Below are 21031 nucleotides of genomic sequence, written 5' to 3' on the forward strand. Positions count from 1 at the left end.
AAGTCTCAGGGATCGGGCTGATTATGCAACACCTTCCTGAAGGTCAGGGGGTCTGAGATAGAGACACCTACAGGGACACTGACTGGTGCCTTCGCTGTCACATCAAACCTTTACAGGTGCCTCCAGGTAGCTGTGCACGTCCTGGGATTGGGAGATGTGCAAGACCTCGGGGGCTGCCCTGGAGAAGCTCAGGGTCCACCAGGGGAGACAGTCGTGGGGACAAATAATGTCAGTTTGTCATGGGCAAGTGTCCCTAACGTGCTATGGGAGTACAGGGGGTCCATGTAACCTCCCAGGGCACAGGAAAGGGGTGAGTGTGTGAGGCAGAGTGTAGGTGTGTGAGGGTGTGTACACCTAGCGCAGGAGCAAAATTGTCCTGGGGCTTGGAGGACAAGGGGGATGGGGCAAAGAACAAGTGTGGTGCAGGCAGTGAGAGGAGTGTGTGCAAGGTTAGGGGGTGAGAAAGAGGGACGTCCCTGGAACGTGGTGAGTGGAGGGAATCTCGCTACAGTTAGAGCCCGTGAACATGCCCTGGCCATCTGCCGCTGGGGAAAGAAACGTGCACATGGCACTGACCGTGGTGCCAGGAAGTGTCTTACTCAGTCTGGGGTTCCGTTTTCTGATCTTTCAAAGGAGAATGCTGGCCGCAAGGATCAGGCGCCTTTCTGCAATGAGGCTTCCTGGTCCTTTTTGCAGGTGAGAGGAGCCGGGGAAGTGGCGAGCTCCATCCTGTTTCCTGAGGGTGTGTGGGTATGTGTGTCTGTGTGTGCATACTGTGTGTGTGTACTGTGAGTGTGTGTATGTGTGTGTATACACAACCTGTGCGTATACATCAGTTTAAAATAAAAAGATGGCCATATGGGCGCTCTTTGCCTCTAAAACACTCGAGTCTCCCCTGCGTGTAATCCACACTCTGGATCGGTCATCTTGTCTGCTGTTCAGAAAGGGTCCAGACCAGAGGATCTCAACTCTGTCTGCGTATTAGAATCCCCTGGGAAGCTCTTAAAAAACACCAACGCCAGGGTCCACCCCAGACCATTGCAATCAGGATCTGAAGTGGCCCCAGGTACGGCATTTGAAATCAACTGGCTCAGCTGTCTAGATCTGCAAGTGGTTCTCAGTCCCAGCTGATGCCAGGCTCTCACCCAGGACTCAGGTGATTGGGAAGCATAGCGCAGCATCCTAGGAGAGCAGCTGGACACAGGGACACAGTGGCAGGGAAAGAGGGATGGGGCCACTGAGCTGCAGGCTGCAGGCCTGTGCTGGGGACTCCTCCACCTGCAGCCCCTTAGGTCCAGGGTTCCCACAGTAGCCGGTTGACCTTGTACTTCCAGGCTGAGAGTGACGCTGGTTAGATCTTTTAAAGCCGGGAATTGGCCCGGGCTTCATGGTGGCAAGGTCTCTAGGCACTTATGGAGACGGGCACCAGTCGGGGGTCGTGGGGGTGTGGGGTGCAGCCTTACGCAGAGAGCCTCTGACATTGTTCTGCTTCAGCAGTGGGCTGACCTGGTGCCCAGAGACAGCTATTGACCTGGGCCTGGTCCCTTTTGCAGGTCTGGGAACAAAGGGCACGGAGACGGTGTACAGTGAAATCCGGAAAGCTGATCCTGGTGAGTGAGGGCCCCCTAACTCCCCCAGCCTGGGGAGACAGTTCCCCTAGAATCATCTATGGGGCCTTGGAGTGGGCATGGAAAAGAAGGGGCAAAGGAGGCCAAAAGGGGTGACACCTCTTACACTAGAGCTGTTGTCTGTCTCCCAACACCCTTAAAAAGTAGCCACAGGTTACATGCACTGTTTATTTAGTCACCAAACACACTGAGTGCCTGCGACAAGCCAGGCAAACGGAACCTCAGATGTTTGCAATACACAACGGATGGGTGAGTTGGACAGGAGTGTGTCCTGGCACCGCTGTCTGTTCACAGGATGCCTGGCAGGGTTAGGGGCACTGTCTCCTGACCCTGAGAGAAGCTGAGTGGCTCTGCCTATTTTCAGGTACTAGCCGGTGAGCCTCACCGCACCTGGGCCCTGGGGCCCCAGGGCTCCCGAAGGGCTTAGACAGGCAGTGCTTTGCTCTGGAAACGTCAGCAGCTTCAGCCTTTCTGAGAGTACACGGACTTTGGGGAGGGGGTGCAGAGCTGCTCCCATCTCCTTTGATTTCTGCCTAGACCCCACTTCAGTTCCCATCTCCACTGCTTCCTCGTGCCAAGCTTCCCCCACGACTGAGCATGGTGCCCAAGCAGATGGGGAACTGGGGAAGCTCCTGACAATCTCATGTTTTGCGTGATTGTTCTATTCCATTCTGTTGAAATGAAATCCATAAAGACTACTTTTGAATTCGGAAAATAAGTCGCAACCCAAAAGGCACAAACATTCTGGGGGGAAACAGTCACTATGTGGATATCTTGCTTTCTACAACAGACCTCTTTTTCAGTGGATTCTTTGAAAGAGAATCATTCAAAGGGCTGGGAGACTTCAGTAAAGCTCGGCTACACCGAGTGTGGTCCACACACCAGCAGCCGTGACAGCCTCAGGCCCAACCCAGACCCGCAGAATCAGCATCTCCAGAATCTGAGCTCTACGAAGCTCCCAGATATTTCTGATGCTGCCAATGTTTGAGAAGCACTGTCTTACCTGAAGAGCCTACTTTTAATCTGAAATACAGGAATCACCCCTTAGTTAACCTCTTTTTTAAAAATGGTATTTTCATGCATACAGCAGAAACCCAGCCCCTGTGGAACTTGGCACTGACTGAATGATTTTTCCTTTTTAAAGAGACGGGGGTTTTGGGGGTTTTTTTCTTAAAGATTGGCACCTGAGCTAACATCTATTGCCTTGATAATCTTGTTTTTTTCCCCCTCTTCTCCCCAAAGCCCCCCAGTAGATAGTTGTACATTCTAGTTGTAGGTCCTTCTGGTTGTGGTCTGTGGGACGCTGCCTCAGCATCATCAGTATCAGGCCTGATGAGCAGTGCTAGGTCCACGCCCAGGATCTGAACCTGCGAATCCCTGGGCCACCCAAGTGAAGTGCGTGAACTTAACCACTCGGCCACAGGGCTGGCTCCTGACTGAACGATTTTTGAAAACCATTTCCTGAGGAATTTTTGGCTTCAGTGTCTCCTTTTGCGTTCTCAATATGTTCAGAGCTAGCAAAACGCAAATTCAGAAATAGGCTTTCTCTCTTCTTTCAATGTAACAGAAAGCTAAAGGTCAAGTAGGGTTCCAGGTTGGTCCTCTTAGGTAATCGTACAAAAATGCCCGTTCTGTTTTCCCTAAAATTACTCACTTTCATTGCTTTGGTTATGCAAATACTCACATTTATTGAGTGCTGACTGTGTGTGCTAAGTGATCTATGTTACATTGTATCTTTCAATCCTCACAATAACTCCCATTTTACAGATGAGGATACCGAGGCATAGAGAGATTAAAACACTTGCCCAAGGTCACACAGCAAGCAAGTTCCCAAAATCTGGCCCACCCTGGATCCTCACTCCATGCTCCTGATCACTGAGCTGGACTGCCTTTGGTTTGGGGGAAGGGAAACTGGTGGAGCATGGAGGCCACAGGGATCCCCACAGGCCACAAGAGGCCTTGGGGTCTGTGGTCATCTGAGGCCCGATACAGCTGGTGAAGGCCACACCCAGTGTGGATTCCAAAGGGTGGTGTTAGGGGCCCTGAAAATTAGATTAACAAAGGACAGACTAAAGAACAGAAAAACTGAGTGATGAGTAACTCAGTGGAATGGTTAGAAGTTGGGGCTCATTTAGCATGTTAACCAAGAACAATAAGCTCGTAGAGAAGTGACAAAGGAAAAGGAGTTTCGAGGATGGCAAGCAGTGGGAAAGTAAATATGTGGGGGCACTAACAGAGTGAGGTTTGTTTGTGCAGGCCCATCTCGGCACCGGCTTCCCAGCATCTTCGTGGCCATAAAGCTTCCCTGGGAGAGGGGATTTAGGGCAGTCCCCATTTCTCAGAAGTTTCTGGTTTTAGTCAGTTAGGGGAAGCTCCCAAAAGGCTTCTTACTGCATGCGCTGGTTCTCATTTGCCTCCAGCTCAAAATAATCTCTATGCCAAAGTGGTATATTTGGGGGTGGCGTATTCTGACTTAGGGAAGCTGTTTAAGTGGGTTCTCTCAGCATCCCCAGCCTGGTTCCAGATGCCCCACTCCTCAGTCCTGAGCTGTTGGAACCTGACTGGAATGGACCATAGGCACCTAGAACCTAACCCAATAGTGATTCCAGGCAGTGAAGGACCCTGTTTTGCTGGGAGACATCCGAGCCCCTGTCCTAGTGCTGCCACGTATCAGCTGTGTGACTTTGACCAAGATGCCTAACCCCTCTGAGACTCAATTTCTTCTACTGTTAAATGGAGATGGGATTAAACGAGAACAGGAGATGAGACAGCGTCAGGGGAGATGGTGCTAATTACCCTAATCTCTTGGTCAGTGTATCACCCCTACCGCATAGTGAGCATTCAATCCATTTTAGCTGAAAAACACAAGAAAACTTGAGCCCTGGAGTCCAGTGCCTGGCGCAAGGCGAGACTAGAACCATCTCCCACTCCCAGGCCGGGGAGCTCCTGCTGCACCATCTGGGCCATCGGGGTCAGCTGGGGCTTGGGTCCCTCTGTAATCTGGTCTCTAACCTGGCAGCTGGCTCCTGTGCAGGGGTTGAGGGTAGAGTGAGCTGTGGGTCTTGTAGCCAAAACCACAATGCTGCTGCAAAAGCCAGGGCCCCCCTCGCCTTGGAGGCGCCCATCCTGGAAGCCAAGGGAGTTGCTGTTTCTGAGCGTCTCCAGCTCAGCTGCTGCTCAAGGGGAAGAGGCTGCAGGCTTTGGTCAATTTCTCTTCCCTTTTCTTTCTTTCTTTTCCTCTTACTCTCAGGTGCTGCTCGGATGCTCACTTAATCCTCAAAATCATTACAGGGTTGCTGGATGCCCTGTTATTATTCCTGCTCTACAGATGGGGAAATGGGCCCAGAGGTTAAATAACTTGTCCTGGTCCCAAGGCCGGCGGTGGCGGAGCCGGGATTTGAACGCAGGGAGCCTGGCAGCAGAACCACACTCTTCACGAGCCTTCACATTTCCCTGTCTGTGTTGCCAAACCGATTGACTGTGTGCCTCTGCACCTTCCAGCTTTCTTTGTTTGGTTTCCACATTATCATCAATTTAATTAGAGGATTCAACTCTGTCTACTTTAGAAGCTAAGAGTAACCGCCTGGTACGGCCCAGGTGGCCCTGGGCGAGTCATGATCCTGGACCTCAGTCACCTCTGTGAAATGAGGGGGATGGGCTGGACTCTAGATCAAAGGTCTCCAGGTTTGTTAAAACACAGGTGGCTTGGCATTAGCTCCTGAGTTTCTTTTTTTTTTTTTTAATTTTTATTTTTTTTGGATGTACATCATATTTCGAATTCTGGATACATTACATCATGTTCACCACCCGAACACTAATTATAGTGCATCCCCTCACATGTGACCCTAATCACCCCTTTTGCCCTCCCCCCTCCCCCCTTCCCCAATGGTAACCACCAGTCCAATCTCCAATGCTATGTTTTTTTTTTTTTTTGTCGTTTTTATCTTCTACTTATGAGTGAAATCATATGGTATTTGACTTTCTCCCTCTGACTTATTTCACTCAGCATAATACCCTCACGGTCCATCCATGTTGTCACAAATGGCCGGATTTCGTCATTTCTTATGGCTGAGTAGTAGTCCATCGTGTATAAATACCACATCTTCTTTATCCATTCGTCCCTTGATGGGCACCTAGGTTGCTTCCAAGTCTTGGCTATTGTGTATAATGCCGCAATGAACATAGGGGTGCAAGTATCTTTATGCCTTTGTGTTTTCAAGTTCTTTGGATAAATACCCAGCAGTGGCATAGCTGTATCATATGGTAGATCTATCCTTAATTTTCTGAGGATACTCCAAACGGCTTTCCATAGTGGCTGCACCAGTTTGCACTGCCACCAGCAGTGAACAAGGGTTCCCTTCTCTCCACACCCTCTCCAACATTTGTTGTTTCCTGTCTTGTTAATTATAGCCATTCTGACTGGAGTGAGGTGATACCTCATTGTAGTTTTGATTTGCATTTCCCTGATAGCTAATGATGTTGAGCATCTTTTCATATGCCTGTTGGCCATCTGTATTTCTTCTTTGGAGACATCTCTGTTCAGATTTTTTGCCCATTTTCTAATTGGATTGTTGGTTTTTTTGTTGTTGAGCTGTATGAGTTCTTTGTATATTTTGGATATTAACCCCTTATTGGATATATGGTTTGCAAATATCTTCTCCCAATTGTTAGGTTGTCTTTTCGTTTTGTTGATGGTTTCCTTTGCTGTGCAGAAACTTTTTAGTTTGATGTAGTCCCATTTGTTCATTTTTTCTTTTGTTTCCCTTGCCCGATCAGACATGGGACTTGAAAATATGCTTCTCAGACCAATGTCATAGAGCGTACTGCCTATGTTTTCTTCTAGAAGTCTCATGGTTTCGGGTCTTACATTCAAGTCTTTAATCCATTTTGAGTTGATTTTTGTGCATGGTGTAAGGGAATGGTCTACTTTCATTCTTTTGCATGTGGCTGTCCAGTTTTCCCAACACCATTTATTGAAGAGACTCTCCTTTCTCCATCATATGCTCTTGGCTCCCTTGTCGAATATTAGCTGTCCATAAACGTGTGGGTTTACTTCTGGGCTCTCGATTTTGTTCCATTGATCTGTGTGTCTGTTTTTGTGCCAGTACCATGCTGTTTTGGTTACTATGGCTTTGTAGTATAATTTGAAATGGGGGAGTGTGATACCTGCAGCTTTGTTCCTTTTTCTCAGGAATCCTTTGGCTATTCGGGGTCTTTTGTTGTTCCAGCTCCTGAGTTTCTGATTCAGTAGGTCTGGAGGGGGGCTGAGAATTTGCCTTTCTACCAAATTCCCACGTTCTGCTGCTGCAGGTCCAGCGTCCACACTTTTAGAACCATCTTCTAGATACTCTAAATTCCTTCTGATTGCACCACTCTAGGTTCTGCTCTGTCTTTCATTTGAAGGGTGGATTCTCTTTTAATCCCTAGCAATTGTGGGGATTGCTCAGCCTTGGCCAGCGGGGATAACCCAGAAACAGTGTGTGTGTGTGTGTGTGTGTGTGTGTGTGTGTGTGTTGGCAGAGGGAGTCACCCACAATGAAATTAAGGCCCTGGTGGGGAGTGGGCCTGTGGAAAGGTCAGGGAGCAGGCTGAGTGCAGAGTCTTTCTAGCCTTTTCCTTCTTAATTTTCTATTCTTCCCTATGCGAATTTCTTAGTTCCCGGTCATCTCCCAATCTTCCAACCTGCAGCACTTCAGGGCTGGCTATTTTGGGAAATGGCTCACAGGGCGTAGTTCTGGCTCTTAAACCCCCTTTTCCCCTGAGTGATACAAAGGAAAACTGCTCCTCTAGATAAGCAAAAAGGCATTGGGCAGGCCTGCCTCCAAGGGGCAGCCCCGGGGCAGAGCTCAAAGTAGGACCAGGGCCCTGCAGAGAGGGTTGGGGGCTGCCAGCTGAGGAGAGTCGAAGATCTCGTGGGAGGCAATAGATCTTTGCAATTTTGGCTTTAAGCTCTAAGCTCAGCTGGATTTTTTTTAAACTTTAATAACACTTTTTTTTTTAACTTTAATAACACTTGCTGTTTTAATCATTTTTAAGTATACATTTCAGTGGCACTAAGTTTGTTCACATTGTTGTACAACCATCACCATCATCATCTCCAGCACTTTTTCATCTTTCCAGACTGATGCTCCACACCCATTAAACAACAACTCCTCATTCTCCCCACAGCCCCTGGCAATGACCATTCTGCTTTGTGTCTCTGTGAATTTGACTATGCTCAGCTTATCTGTCAAAGGAGGTGGTTGAATGAATGATCTTAAGTTGCCTTCCAATCATAACATTCAAAGAGTTTCAATGTCCTGGCATCTGGAAATGATGGTCATTTGTCTATGTCTTGGTCACTCCAGACCAATGCCCCTGAACATGGTGGGGAGTCACTCCTTGGGTCCCTTGGAGCCAATAATCCTGACCCTGCACCCGCTCTTGACTCTCAAGTTTTCCCTTCGAATCTGAGTTAACTCATGGATCTCAGGGGCTGACTTACTGGGTTTCTGCTGCATTCATGTCAGCTGGAGCCGGGCCTGGGTGGTTTTTGTTCTGCGAACCTAAGGGAAAACATCCTAAGTAGGGGTTTGATCTCAGCTCTGCCCTCATCAAGTTATATGATTGGGCCTCACCTCTCACTTCTCCCCTGCGCATTAGCTTTCTCATTAATTCTCAATAAGATGCCCCTGACCTGTGTGGAATTGCTGCAGAGTGAACATCTCAGTGTGTGTGTGGCCCTTGGGTAGACAAAGGCCGTGGTAGGCAGGTGGGTTCTATAAAATGAGAAAGAGGGAGCATCTCTTTCAACTCAGCATCTCCCACTGGGTCATGGCCAGGGTCATGCAAGTCTGCTGTGCCATTGGAGCCTACTATTTTGTTGACATATAGCCAAACTAACTTCTTCTTGTCCCAGCAATGAACTCCTAGCCTAAGGCAAGGAAGCCTCTTGATCTTTGAGCTTTTGCCCTTTCCAGCTGTTAGATGATCCCTTGCTTTATTTTCCCTGCCTGTTAAGGAGGGAAGGAGAGGGGTTCCCAGAACTAGAAAAATTATATCAGAAACAGACCAAATTGAGAGAGGCCTAAGGAGAAGGAAAGGCATGCCCTGGGACATAGCCAGAGCAGGCTGAGAAAGAGTTTTTGCCTCTCAGTAAGCTTCAGCCTCCTTAGGGGAATGGAGAAATTGATAATTTCCTCATAACATATCTGCAAGCTTGGCACTTGAGGGGTTTTTTTGGGGAGGAAGATTGGCAACAGATGTTAGCTCAAGGACAATCTTCCTCTTTTTGTTTGAGGAGGATTATCCCTGAGCTAACATCTGTTGCCAATCTTCTTCTATTTTGTATGTGGGATACCGCCACAGCATGGCTTGATGAGCAGTGTGTAGGTCCACACCCAGGATCCAAACCCACAAACCCCAGGCTGCCAAAGCAGAGCGTGTGAACTCAACCACCACGCCACTGGGCCAGCCCCGCACTTGAGGTTTTTTAAGTTCTTATTCTCTTTTCTCTCATTCTCTTTTCAATTATTGCCTAAGGTTAGGATTTGCAAATCCCAGTCAGCAATAGTAGCTCTTGTTATGGCTTATCAGAAATGGGAAAGTTAGTCTGTTTTTTGGTCTCTTACTGAACAGTAACGTATGTGGTCCAAAGAAGGGAACGTTTAAAGTAAGTAGACCAGATTACAGTTTGGTAACTTTTTCTCTTAACACTTAACTAGAACCAATTTACTCCCACCCCCTTTAGCTTTGGACTTGCTGCAGGATAATCTGGTACCCACCTGAGTTCTCCTGGTTTAGACAGTGGTGTCCTCCCAGGCTGTTCGTAGCTTTGCTGCTCTGGGTTGCAGGGTGACCTGGGGTCAAAGCCCTCCCACCTCTCTTCTGTCTACGGTCAACTTCCTCTTTCTCTGACTGGTGCCAATTAATCCAAGGAAAGGTTTGATTTTTGTTTCCTCTGCCTTGTTCTCCTAGTGAGAAGAACTAAAAGAGAGACATCATGGCTGGCTAGGGAGTCTCTGCGTAGCTGCAGGGCTGTCCGTGGCTTGCCCAGCAACTTCACTCAACCAGGTTGAGCCTTGTGTGAACTGCAATTTCTGGCTAGCCAGGAAAGTTTGTATCTTTACTCCAATGAACTTTCCTCAGTGCTTGATAGTTTTACAGTGCTCCAGCTTATTCTGAAAGTACTTTGTAAAACAGCTTGCAGTCCATCTAAAGCAAAACCTATTAACATATATTAATACCAGTTTTTAAGACAGAAGACTAACGTGGTTTATCACACTTGGCAACACAGTCAAGTTCTTCCCTATGAAAGAACTCAGGTCTAGGATGAGATTTCCACAGCTGTGGTTCTCAAAGCAGGAGATATCCTGGCAATGTCTGGAGACATTTTTGGTTGTCGTAATTTGGGAGGGAGCAGGGACGCTACTGCATCTAACAGATGGAGGCCAGAGATGCTGCTAAACATCTTCCAATGTGCAGGACGACTCCCGCAACAAAGAATTATGCAGTCCAGAATGTCAATAGTACCATTGGCTAGAAACCCTGGTTTAGGGGCCTCCCCTGTGGCATAGTGGTTAAGTTCGATGTGTTCCACTTTGGCGGCCCAAGTTCACAGGTTCAGATCTCGGGCGCGAGCCCACACCACTCATCAGCCACATTGTGGCAGCGACCCACATATAAAGTAGAGGAAGACTGGCACAGATGTTAGGGCTAATCTTCCTCAGCGAAAAAAAAAAAAAAGAAACCCTGGTTTAGAGGAATTCACCTCCTACAATTCCTCCAACAAGCGAGCTGGTTTTTCTCTTTACGTGTCCTCTGCCCACCTTGGGAGGTGTTCTAGGCACATCCCTCCTGACAACTTATGGCCCTGGGAAGAGATGCCAAGTCCTGCTCTAGACACCAGCCTACGTTTTTTGGGTCAGACCGGGCCCACCTTCCTGTCTGACCCAAAAAACAAAAGGATCTACTCACTCAGCCTCCATCTTCTGCTTTCTCTTTGCCTGGAATTCAGACTTCCAGGATGCTTCTCAAGGGGGCAGAAATCCAACATACCAAGAGTGGCTGGTCATCGAGACAGGACCAAAGAGCAGAAGGCCGCTCTGCCACGTCCCCTCTGGGAGGGAGGGAAGAGCACTTGAGGGTCCCCACCCTTCCTGAGAGGCCCAGAGCCAGCCAGGCTGGCGGGCACTGCCAACCCTGCCCCCAAGGCGCTGTTTCCTGCTTCGGAATGGAAGAGGGTAAAAAGTATTCCATGTAAAAAATGGATGCTACCCACCAGATTCTATTTTTGTGGTCGTTGCTCCATTATCAAGAAGAAACAAATCTATGAATTTGCATAAACTGGTGTTCCATCAGTATTATCAGCATACGTGAATTTTCGTATTTCGTATTCATGTTGCTTTAGGAAACACAGCCTGGGGCTCTTTCCCTCTTACGTCTGATTCCAGAGCCCTTGGGGCTCTGGAGGAGCAGGAAGCATGGGGTCCTTTGGGTCCTCCCAGGTCAGATTTGGGTTGGGGGTGGGGTGCTGCCCACAGCCTCACTCAATGTGTGGAAGTTTACACAATGGCCTGACTTCGTTGTTGGGCTGATTCATCCATTTGGCCTTTGACGCAGCCTCTGGCCCAGCCAGGACTGAGGGGGGCCCCTTAGGAACTTCTGGCCCTATTCCCTCTAGAGGGGACATACAATGGAGCTGTGATAAGACAGGGTTCAAGGGGGAAGTGGACTTGTGGAAACAGGATATTTTTAAGTTAAAGAAAGAAACAGAAGAGTTTTGAGTCCCGTTGTGACAGATGGGGCCTGAGACTGCCCAAGATTCAGAAGGCACCAGGTTTGAGCTTGGGCAGCTGGATAGAAACCGAGGCCCCTTGGAGCACTTCCCTAGAAAGACCGAGGCGCTGGGGAGAGGTTATGGCCCTCCCACCACCACCATTACCTCCACCATCTTTAAGAACGGCAACCACTCCCAGTACCCACATCTATCTCCTCTGGGGCCTCCCCCAGGCAGCAAGAGGTCCCTGAGCCTTCTCTGTTTTCACGACTATATCATAGTGAACTGTTAGGGGAATCAGCCCCAATGTGTGGGCCACTACCCATTCAGAAACTCTATTAGTGGGGGCCTGGTCCAGTCCAAAAGGGCAAGCCACACCCCTCTCTTGCTTCTTGTAGTAAAACCACCTCTAACTAACACAGGCAGGGATCACTCACCTTCAACCAATGTCTCCTGTTCTCCTTGGCCTATCTCACCCTCACTGACATCTTCCTGACATTTGGCCAGGGTCATTTCACCATTACAGGCTGGCAGGGCCAGTCAGTCCCAGCATGCACTCTGGCCAGAAGACGGTGTGGCCTCTGGACAGTTGAGATGCGGATTCCCAGGGGAAGGAGATGTGGTGGTCCCGCCCTTCAGACAGCACTTGGGCCATATATGCCAAGAGCATTGACGAGGTTTATACCTTCTGCTCCGTTGATCCCACTCCTGGGGATGGAAAACTAGTATGAAATATGGAAATAGCTTTGTTCCCAAAAAGGATACTGGCAGCATTATTTAAAATAGCAAAAATTTGGAAAGAACCTAAATTTTTAAAATAAGGAAGTGGTTAAGTAAACAATTGCACATCTTTTTAATGATTATTATGCAGCTACTAACAATTCTGTTTAAGAAGGTACCAGAAAACGTTTAGAAAATCATGTTCCGTGAAAAGAATCTGCTGTAAAATGGCATATACTGTATAATTATAACTCAAAAAAAAAGCCTTCTCATAGTAGAAAATGAAGCCAAAAGCATCAAGAGGGTTTGAAGAGAGAATTTTTATCTACTATTTTCTACTTTTCTGTAGTTTTCAGTTATTTCCAAAAATAACATGTGTTGGTATTTTTTTTAACTGTTTAAAATGTCACATGAGCTGCCAGGGACTTTATATGCTCGTCACATGGAGCTACAGGGCCCAGGAGAAGCTGTCTGTGGGCAGAGGAGCCATAAACCTGGGCACCCAGCGAGCTTGCGGCTTTGGAGTCTCCTCCTGCACCCCCACTCCCATGCCCCCTGCAGTCCCCCCGACTCCCCCCGCCGCCAGCCCCTGAGATGCTGGGGGTGGGGAGCCTAACCCGTGCTCTGTGCGTTGCTCACCTCCATGTTATCCTTTGTTTTGCAGATTTCGTGGAAAACAGATATTCTGTAAGTACACGTTTCATAAACATTATTTTTTTAAACTAGTCCATTGAACAGTGAAACATTTCCAGACTCACCCAGGTTCTGCATTCTCACTAATTACTCACCTGTGCTGGCCTCCTCTGTGTTAGCCCAGGGTCCCTGGGCTCCTCTGATTAGCCTGGGCTCTTGGAGGTTTGGTCATCAGGCTTAGCCGGGTTTTCTGGGCCAGCTGTGATTTTGAATATTCTCTCCCACTGTTTCCATCATTACATCTCAGCCCTCATCTGAAGGGAGACCCTGGAAATCCCCCCATAGGATTGGGAATCTTGGGCACTCAGCTCCAGATGAACAAAGTACGCATTTCCTCCTAGTCCAGGGTGCAGTCTTGGGAAGTGAGGCGGATTCCGGGGGTATGCTTGGAGGAGCGAAGCATCTGACAGCTCATGTCAACTTCGAGAACATATACCAGTCTCCTTTACATACCAGGCCCTCTGCAGCAGGGGACACTCAAGGTCCTTGACCCAATGAGGGAATCAGATGAGTTATCACTGATGAGAAAGCAAGGCGATGAGAGGTCCACCAGAGACTGTGGGAATACAGAAGAGAGGCGCCTCATTCCGCCTGGTTAGCGGTCTCTTCACCAGGGAGGGGTCATCTGGATAGGCTGTGAAGAGTGAGTGGGATTACAGCAGCATCCAGGTAGAAATATCAGCAAAAGTAAAAATGTGAGTGACGGAGCAGTTTAAGGCAGCTCAGAATGGGAGGAGAAGAGGGTGACAGTAACAAGTGATAGAGAGAGGTAAGTTAGAGCTTGCATGTGAAAGACTCCAACACTTTCATTCTGTAGGAAGTAGAGGATTTAGGAAGCTGCTACTTGGCAGATGGGGATGTTTAAAAGAAATGCAGAGGTTCATGTTCAAATCTTTGCAAAGACCCCCGCTTCCTACTCCCAACCTCATTATGAGCTACCCAGCAGTCTAGGAGTTAACTAACTGGGAGCTTGTATCTTAAGAAATGAGGAATTTGTCTCATAAACTACTTCTTTAAGATCTGGGAAGAATTTTGAGCAAGATTGCTGTTACCCCTTCCAATGGGCCCCTGGCTTCCTTTGTTTTGCCCAAGTCTGAATTCTTGTAAAATAGGGAACTCATTATGCCTCTGACGGACAGGAAGCCACTGACATTCTTTTTATAGAGGAAAGCTATCAATTTAAGGAAAAGAAGAATGAATTGAATGTCTTTTTCTAGCCTAAATCCACTCAGACTCCTGAAATCAGAGACTGTTGCATTGGAAGGGCAGGGAGCCCAATTTATGGGTGAGAAAATCAAGGCCTGAATTGGCAGAAGCTTGTCCAGGGTCGCCCAGCTAGTTAATAGCAGAGCCAGGACTAGAACCCAGGTCTCCAGACTCCCTGGCCAGTCCACGATACAATCCTCCCTCCAAGAAGTGAAGTCACTGCCGCAGCTGTCATGGCCTTGTGAGTAGAAAGTGAGTACTTTGCTCCATGAGCAGAGTGAGACCCAGGTAAAGAGATGTTCTGCCACTGCAGTCAATATGGCTGTATCCACCCGAGGCGGGTCTGCTGGACCTGTAGGACTGACTTATTTACTTTGTCTTCAATCCAATGGTCTCTCTGGACAAAGGCTCCAAGCTCTAGGACAGACAGACCTTTCCCTTTCCCCAGCAGCTGGCCCATGAGCCCAGAAGTCTGCTCCCAGGATGCTCCTGAGAGCTCACCCACGGCTAGTCCTGCCCCCCAAAATAATATAGCCTTTTGACAGGAGCACAGGGGTTCCCAACCATTGGGAAAGAGATTTTGAATCTTTAAGCAAATGCATTTTGTTTATAAAAGAAGCAGGTATAGTTTGCCTAATAATCAGCTGGTGAGGGTCAGGAGAAAATTAATTGAATTGCCCAGCAGGGAAATGGGAGGGGATTTCCTTCCTGAAATCAAACCTGGCGATCATTCCCGGTTGTTTAATGGCCGTTGCTTCTGAAAACATATTGGAGGAAATATCTTAACAATGAGATAGCCACTTCGCCAAATACTAATTTAGTATTGTTTGACTTGCTTCAATGGCACATTCTGACTTCATTTTTCCTCTGCCATTTTTGCCTTGTTTATAAATCGTGTTTGTGGCCCAGGCAGACAGATAACGTGAAAGAGAACACCCTGTACTTAAGTGAAAGAGGTGAATCTGGACCTGCGTGGGCCTCAGGATCTTGGAAAGAACCTTGCCTTCTTACTAAAAAAAAGGCAATTCCCAGTTACAGCTCACCTCCCCCGCTCCTGGGAGCCAGCAGGCAGCTGGGCTGCAATGGGAACTGCTCAGGAGTTGGGATCAAGAGACTAGAGGGTGAATTCCAGCTGTCTAGCCATTTTTTGGGTGAGCCTGCCTTCCTCAAGCCTAAGCTTCCCAATCTGTAAAGTGGAGATGATGATGACAACAACAAAAACAGTAATAGCTATCCATTAGGAGTTTCTTAAGGGTTAAACAAGAAACACATATGCAGAGTACTTTGCAAACTTCAAACTACCATATAAAACCTAGTTGATTATCTATTCTAAAGTTCTTTTCATCAAACACTCTGGCAGTATGGGGTATGGATGGGGAATTTACCTTAGTTGGCCCTAAAATGCCCCTGTCACATGGTGGGGGGGGATGTAGCAGTTGCTTATCCAAGGCACAGGATTCAACCAAAGCCAGGCTTTGACTTAGGAATCAGAGATCCACATTAACACTTGACTTCTCCCTAACTAGACATTTACTAGCCATGTCACTTTGGGCAGCTCTCCTAACCCTTCAGGGCCTCAGTTTCCTCATTTGAGGAAATAAAACCCCCTCCTCTGGTTGTCGCAAGGATTAAATGAGCACTTAGCACAGACTTGACTTATTCAAAGTGCTCATAAGGGGCACATTCTAGAAGCCAGAAGCAGAGATCCCACGAGTGTAAGAAGCAAAATGACCTTTCAGAGCGTCCACACCATGTTCTGGCCAGAGGTGGGGCGATTTCATGGCTGTACTTGGGTGGCTGACTGCTGGCCTCTGAGTCAAGCACAGGCAAGCGCAGGCCTTGGATGTGAGCATGTTAACCTTTACTTCAAAATCCCCAAGGCCCAGTTGGCGGTGGCCCAGCCCTTCCCATCTGTGAGGCTGGTCCTGCAGCAGCTACCCAAGCACTCATTTCCCCTAGAAAAGGAGAGACTTGGTCTGGGGCCTGCAGAAAAGCTGGACACCAGGGTCACCCCTCCAGGTGGAGCAAAAAAACTGGGGACAAGTGTAGCTGCCAGGGTTGGCAGGCCTCCAGCCCTCTGGGGCCAACACAGCTCTCTTGGTCAGCTTGCCCAAGTCTCCCTGGCAGAGCCAGAAGAAACAGGGGCTCTATCTCAGCCCAACCTCAGGGAGCCAACCAGCCTGGCCATCAGGTTCCCAAGATCCTGGCTAATCCCCACAACTTCTGCCACTCCTGCCTCCCTAAGTTCCACCTGCAGCAGGGTGCCCTGTGCTCACGGAAGGTCCAGAGTCATGGACTCAGATGCTGCCTGCCCCTTGGGGCTCACCATTGCCCAGGGCCCCTCTATTCCAGTATTTCCCAGCATGCTCCACTCTTGCCCCTTGCTCCATCCATTTGTCAAAATCTGCCCCACCTTGGAGGCTGCTCCAGAGTCACTTCCCTCAAGCCTTCTGTGATTCCCTTGCTGCCCAGCTCTGGTCCTCTTCCCGCCCTGAACTCCTGCTGCAGTTTGTTAGGACTTCTTCCACCTTCTACTTCATGGTAGCATTGTTTGTCAATAATTGGGAGGATATAAAATTCTTGGGGGCAGGTTCTTGCATCCCCAGCGTATAGAACAGTGCCTGGGTCAGATGGGGGTCTGGTCACTGATGGTAGGTGACACAGATACCTTATGAAGCATTTAGAAAACACTATGAGACAGCATATGGAATCTTTTTTTTTAATTTTTTTTATTGTGCTGAAACATATACAACATAAAATTTACCACTTTAACCATTTTTAAGTGTACACTTTGGTGATGTTAAGTACATTGCCATTGTTGCGCAACCATCACCACCATCTACCCGCAGAACTTTTTCACCATTCCAAACCAAAATTCTGTCCCCATTAAACACTAACTTCCCCTTATCCCCAGGCCCCGGCAGCCACTATTCTGCTTTCTGTCTCTACAAATTTGACTACTCTGGGTACCTCATATAAGTGGAATCATACAGAATTTGCTTCTTTTGTGTCTGGCTTATTTTGCTTAGCGTGACATTTTCAAGGTTTATGCATGTTGAAATGTATCAGAATTTCAATCCTTTTTAAGGCAGAATCACATAATTTTAAAACATTTAAGTTTTATCATTTGACTTCATTCCTTCATGTTTAAAATTAAAAACAGACCTAGAGAAGGTTCCTCTCATTTTAGAGGCAGAGCTGGAACAAGAAGCCAGGTCTTTCTTAACTTTGCTAGTCTTCCTCTGTGAGTAAGTGTAGAACCCATGGGACGTGGTGCTGGGTGCGCAGTGCATGCTTAATGGAGTTGGTTGATAGCCTGATGTACAACGTGTGTATGGGGAGTAGAGTAGAGCAAGCACGGAGAGAAGGGAGAAATGAGTGTGGCAGGAGCTGCCCCAGCAGGGTAGGGGTACCAGTGGATGACAGCACTGCTTTGGAGTTCCTTTGAGAAGAGCTGTCTGCAATTTTGCGTATCTATCCATCAGGCCAGTCTTGAGTCCTGAAGTGTGTGACCATGGCTTGTCTTGTCTCTTGTCACTACAGAGAACGGAAGGCTCCCTTGATGGAACTTAGGACTACAAGAGCAGATGCTCCTCCCTGGGAAGACATCCACATTCCAAGAAGAGCAGATGATTCCTGTGTTCCAAGAGCTCTGTGCACTTATTTATGAACCTGCCCTGCTCCCACTGAACAAAGCAATTCCTCAGACCAAGTCACCAGTTTCTAAATCCATCTTACTACAGTTATGCTGGATATAAAGAGATGCATAGGGGCTGGTTAATTTCCAACACGGCCCACCTCTCACCAAGTTGGAGCATCCTCAGGAGTGAAGAGCAGCAGAAGGAGGTTCAGAGTAAACAGGCCATTGGGATATTTCGAAACTTGAATATTTTGTCTTGTACAGAGATAAAGAACTTTTCCAAGCACCCTCATACACAGAAACCTGTTTTTGTTTTGTAGTCAATCACTTCTAGCGAATGGCCTGGCTTAGAGGCTAGTTTTTCTCTTTGCCTTTGGTCCTTCAAAGGCCTGTGGTTCTGGGTAGTCTTTGTTTCTGGAAGTGCACAGCACTGACCAGACGGCTGCACCCTGTCCCCTCTACGACCTCACCCACCACAAATGGAAAAACAAAGCTGCTTGAGAGTGACCCCTTTAGATGCCGACTTGAAGACAAGGTTCATTCCGGGCAATGCACAAAATAGAAAATGAAGTTGGACAAAGCACAGATGTTCTTAAGCTGTTTTTCTATACCCTCTCTTTCTTTTCCTCTACCTTACTGAAGGCTGAAAGACAGGAATATGGTGGCCTACAGCAAATATTGTTTTTAATAGAAAAATGAAATGCCTATTTTTCTTACTAATTTTTTTTTATTTATTCCTTGCTAAAGAAATGGTCTCCTGAGGTCTTAAGATGTTTCTGATCGTGTCTTGAGTAGGTGGACGAGGGGCTGTGGCCATTTTGTGATGGAATTTCACTAGTGAGCACAGCTAAGCGAAACCACTTCCCCTGTCCACCTCAGAGACACGGCTGCAGGGACCCTGTGGGGTGTTGTATTAAATAAATTTGATCTTTACTCTTCACAGACCTGTGAAATGTCATCTTCTGAGAGGCCATGTGCATGTAGAATATTTGTAGTGCTTGAGGACTCCTCAGGCCTTCTGAAGTCACGGAGAACACCACGCAGGTGTCATCAGTGGACTGAGACTCACAGGCCAAGGGCCTATGAGTGGCCTTCATTATCCATTCAACATCCACTGACTGGTCTTCAGTGTTTGTTTCCCAGCTGAAGTCCTCTAGGCTGTCCCTGGCAGAGAGGGTTGTCAGATTGAGCAAAAAAACCAACAAAACACCCCAAAAGTCAGGATGCCCAATTAAGTTTCAGATAAATGAAATTATCTGAATTTCAGATAAACGAATAATTTTTGAGTCTAAGTATGTCCCCAGGTAATGTTTGGGACATACTTATACTGCACAAGTACTCATCTGAAATTCAGATTTAACTAGACATCCTATATTTTATCTGGCAACCCTACGGCAAAGCACCCTCCCCCCGCCCCAAGCCACAGGAGCCACCCTCCCCAGTGGCCTCAGACCAGATCTCACTACCCTACAGGCTGGGTCCCCATCAGAGCACCCTCTGCACTGGGCCTGAAGGCAGAGCGAGGTGTGAGTGTGTGTCCTGGCTCTGCCAGATTCCAGCTGCAGAAATGCAAAGGAGCATCTTAGCCTCTGAGCTTCAGAGTCTTCACCGCTGAAATGAGGAGATTAGACTAATGGTTCTTAACATTTGGAGGGTTTAGATTCCTTTGAAAATATGGTGAAAGCGATGGACTCACATACACAAAGTTGTACCACAAAAATGTCATACAATTTCCTAGTTTTCAGGGCCACAGACTCAGGTTGGAAGCAAAGGATTAGATGATCTCTAATGACCTTCAAGACTGATAGTCGATGTGTTGATGATTTGACGAAGAGCCCAGAGCCCAGTGTCAACCCCTCAGTCCCTTGCAGCTTCCAGAGCAGGGCCATTGCTGTGGAAGCTGGGAAGACCTTGTTCCTACTTCTTATGATTTAATTATCAAGCATGAGTGGGTTTCTAATTATTTTTCCTCCTGCCTATATTTCTGAGAAGGAAACCACACACACAGGAATCTTTCATAGTAGGTTTAACAGCTAAAATATCTAAATCCAGGATCCCAGTTCAGCTGTCCTAACCTGCCTGCATAACCAAGCATCTGAGCTGGAGCTCATCGCTTAACAGGAGCCTGCAGGCACCATTTCCTGGTGAGGCGATTTCCTCAGCAGTGGAACTCATTAGTTAGAGCTCCCTCTCGTGTCCTCACATTGTAATAGATCCTTAAAGGACTTAAAACTCTCCTTAGCAAATGCCTAGTGGAATTTTTTCCCTCGACTGAGGAGCCACAAGAGGTCAGCCACCCATGTCATGAGCATATACTGAGCGCCCCCCAGCATTAACTAACTGAACTCACACTGCCTGACATAGACTCAAGATGGGCAAAGTGGCTCCATTCAGTAAAGCAGTGGTTTCCTACCAGGGCCATTTTGTCTCCCAGGGGTCACTGGGCAGTGTCTGGAGACACTGTTAGTTGTCGTTGGGTCACCCTGTTGGGTGGGGATGCTATTGGACTTTGGTGGGTAGAAGCCAGGGATGCTGTTAAATATCCTACAATGCACAAGACAGTCCTCACAACAAAGAATTATCAAGCTCAAAATGCCAATAGTATCAAGGTTGAGCAACCCTCCACTGAAGCAGCCAGTTACATTTGTTTACTCAACAAGTTTGTATCCATCACGCCATGTGTTCCCGACACTGTTGGGAGCAGAAAGATTATAAGAATCACGTGGCCCCGGCTTTCCTGGAACATATGATCCAGCAGAGATACAGATGAGTAGAGAGCCAATTACAACAGTAGGACAAATGCCGTGATGGAGAAATTCAAAGCATATGGAGCACAGAGGAGGGGCTCCTAACATAGACTTTGGGGGAATCAGAGAAAGTGTTCAAGAGAATGTTGGGTTTAACCAAAGACCTGAGGGCAGGTAGAGGGTACCAGGTGGAAAAGCTGGGGTGAGGAGTGTGGCCAACAAAGGGAGAATGTGTGCTAAGGGCCTGAGGCAAAGGAGAGGATGGCATCCTCAAGGAAAAGCAGGAAGACAGCCTATCAGCCCCGGGTCCTTTCAAAAAGGATTCAAAAAGTCCTCTTGAAAAAGCCACCATTCTCCCCTAGGAATTTCTGCTGGAATCTCGTTGTCCTGACTTGGTCTTTGGGAGTCTTAAGGAGAAGATCCCTGAAAATTGCTCAGTAAGAACTCAGTTCCAGAGCACAATTGTTCTGGGGATTCTCCACCAGTATCATCAGCATGTTGGAGAGAAAAGCTCTGCCATAGGCCGGATTTAGCCCTTGCTTACACCATGTAACTCAAGTGAAAAGGTGAACTGGAGGAAGACAGTCTCCAGAGCTGGGTCCACAGGTTGAAGGACGGGGTTAGGGCATGGTGTCTGTGA

The 21031-nt window shown here is 47.7% G+C and overlaps 1 protein-coding gene across 14 annotated transcripts in view; it reads left to right on the top strand.

The window, feature by feature from the left end:
* PECAM1 (platelet and endothelial cell adhesion molecule 1) overlaps positions 1 to 18584 on the top strand; it is a 77117-nt gene extending 58533 nt beyond the window's left edge. For 10 of the 14 annotated variants that reach the window (XM_023651625.2, XM_070225699.1, XM_070225701.1 and 7 more), the window contains 3 exon segments: positions 1554 to 1610; positions 12770 to 12792; positions 17548 to 18584. In XM_023651625.2, coding sequence (XP_023507393.1) covers positions 1554 to 1610; positions 12770 to 12792; positions 17548 to 17577 — 110 coding nt within the window. In that variant the 3' untranslated portion in view covers positions 17578 to 18584. 14 annotated transcript variants of the gene reach the window in all.
* Positions 18585 to 21031: the final 2447 nt, after the last annotated feature.

The sequence above is a fragment of the Equus caballus genome, chromosome 11, assembly GCF_041296265.1.
Source record: "Equus caballus isolate H_3958 breed thoroughbred chromosome 11, TB-T2T, whole genome shotgun sequence".
Lineage (NCBI taxonomy): Eukaryota > Metazoa > Chordata > Mammalia > Perissodactyla > Equidae > Equus > Equus caballus.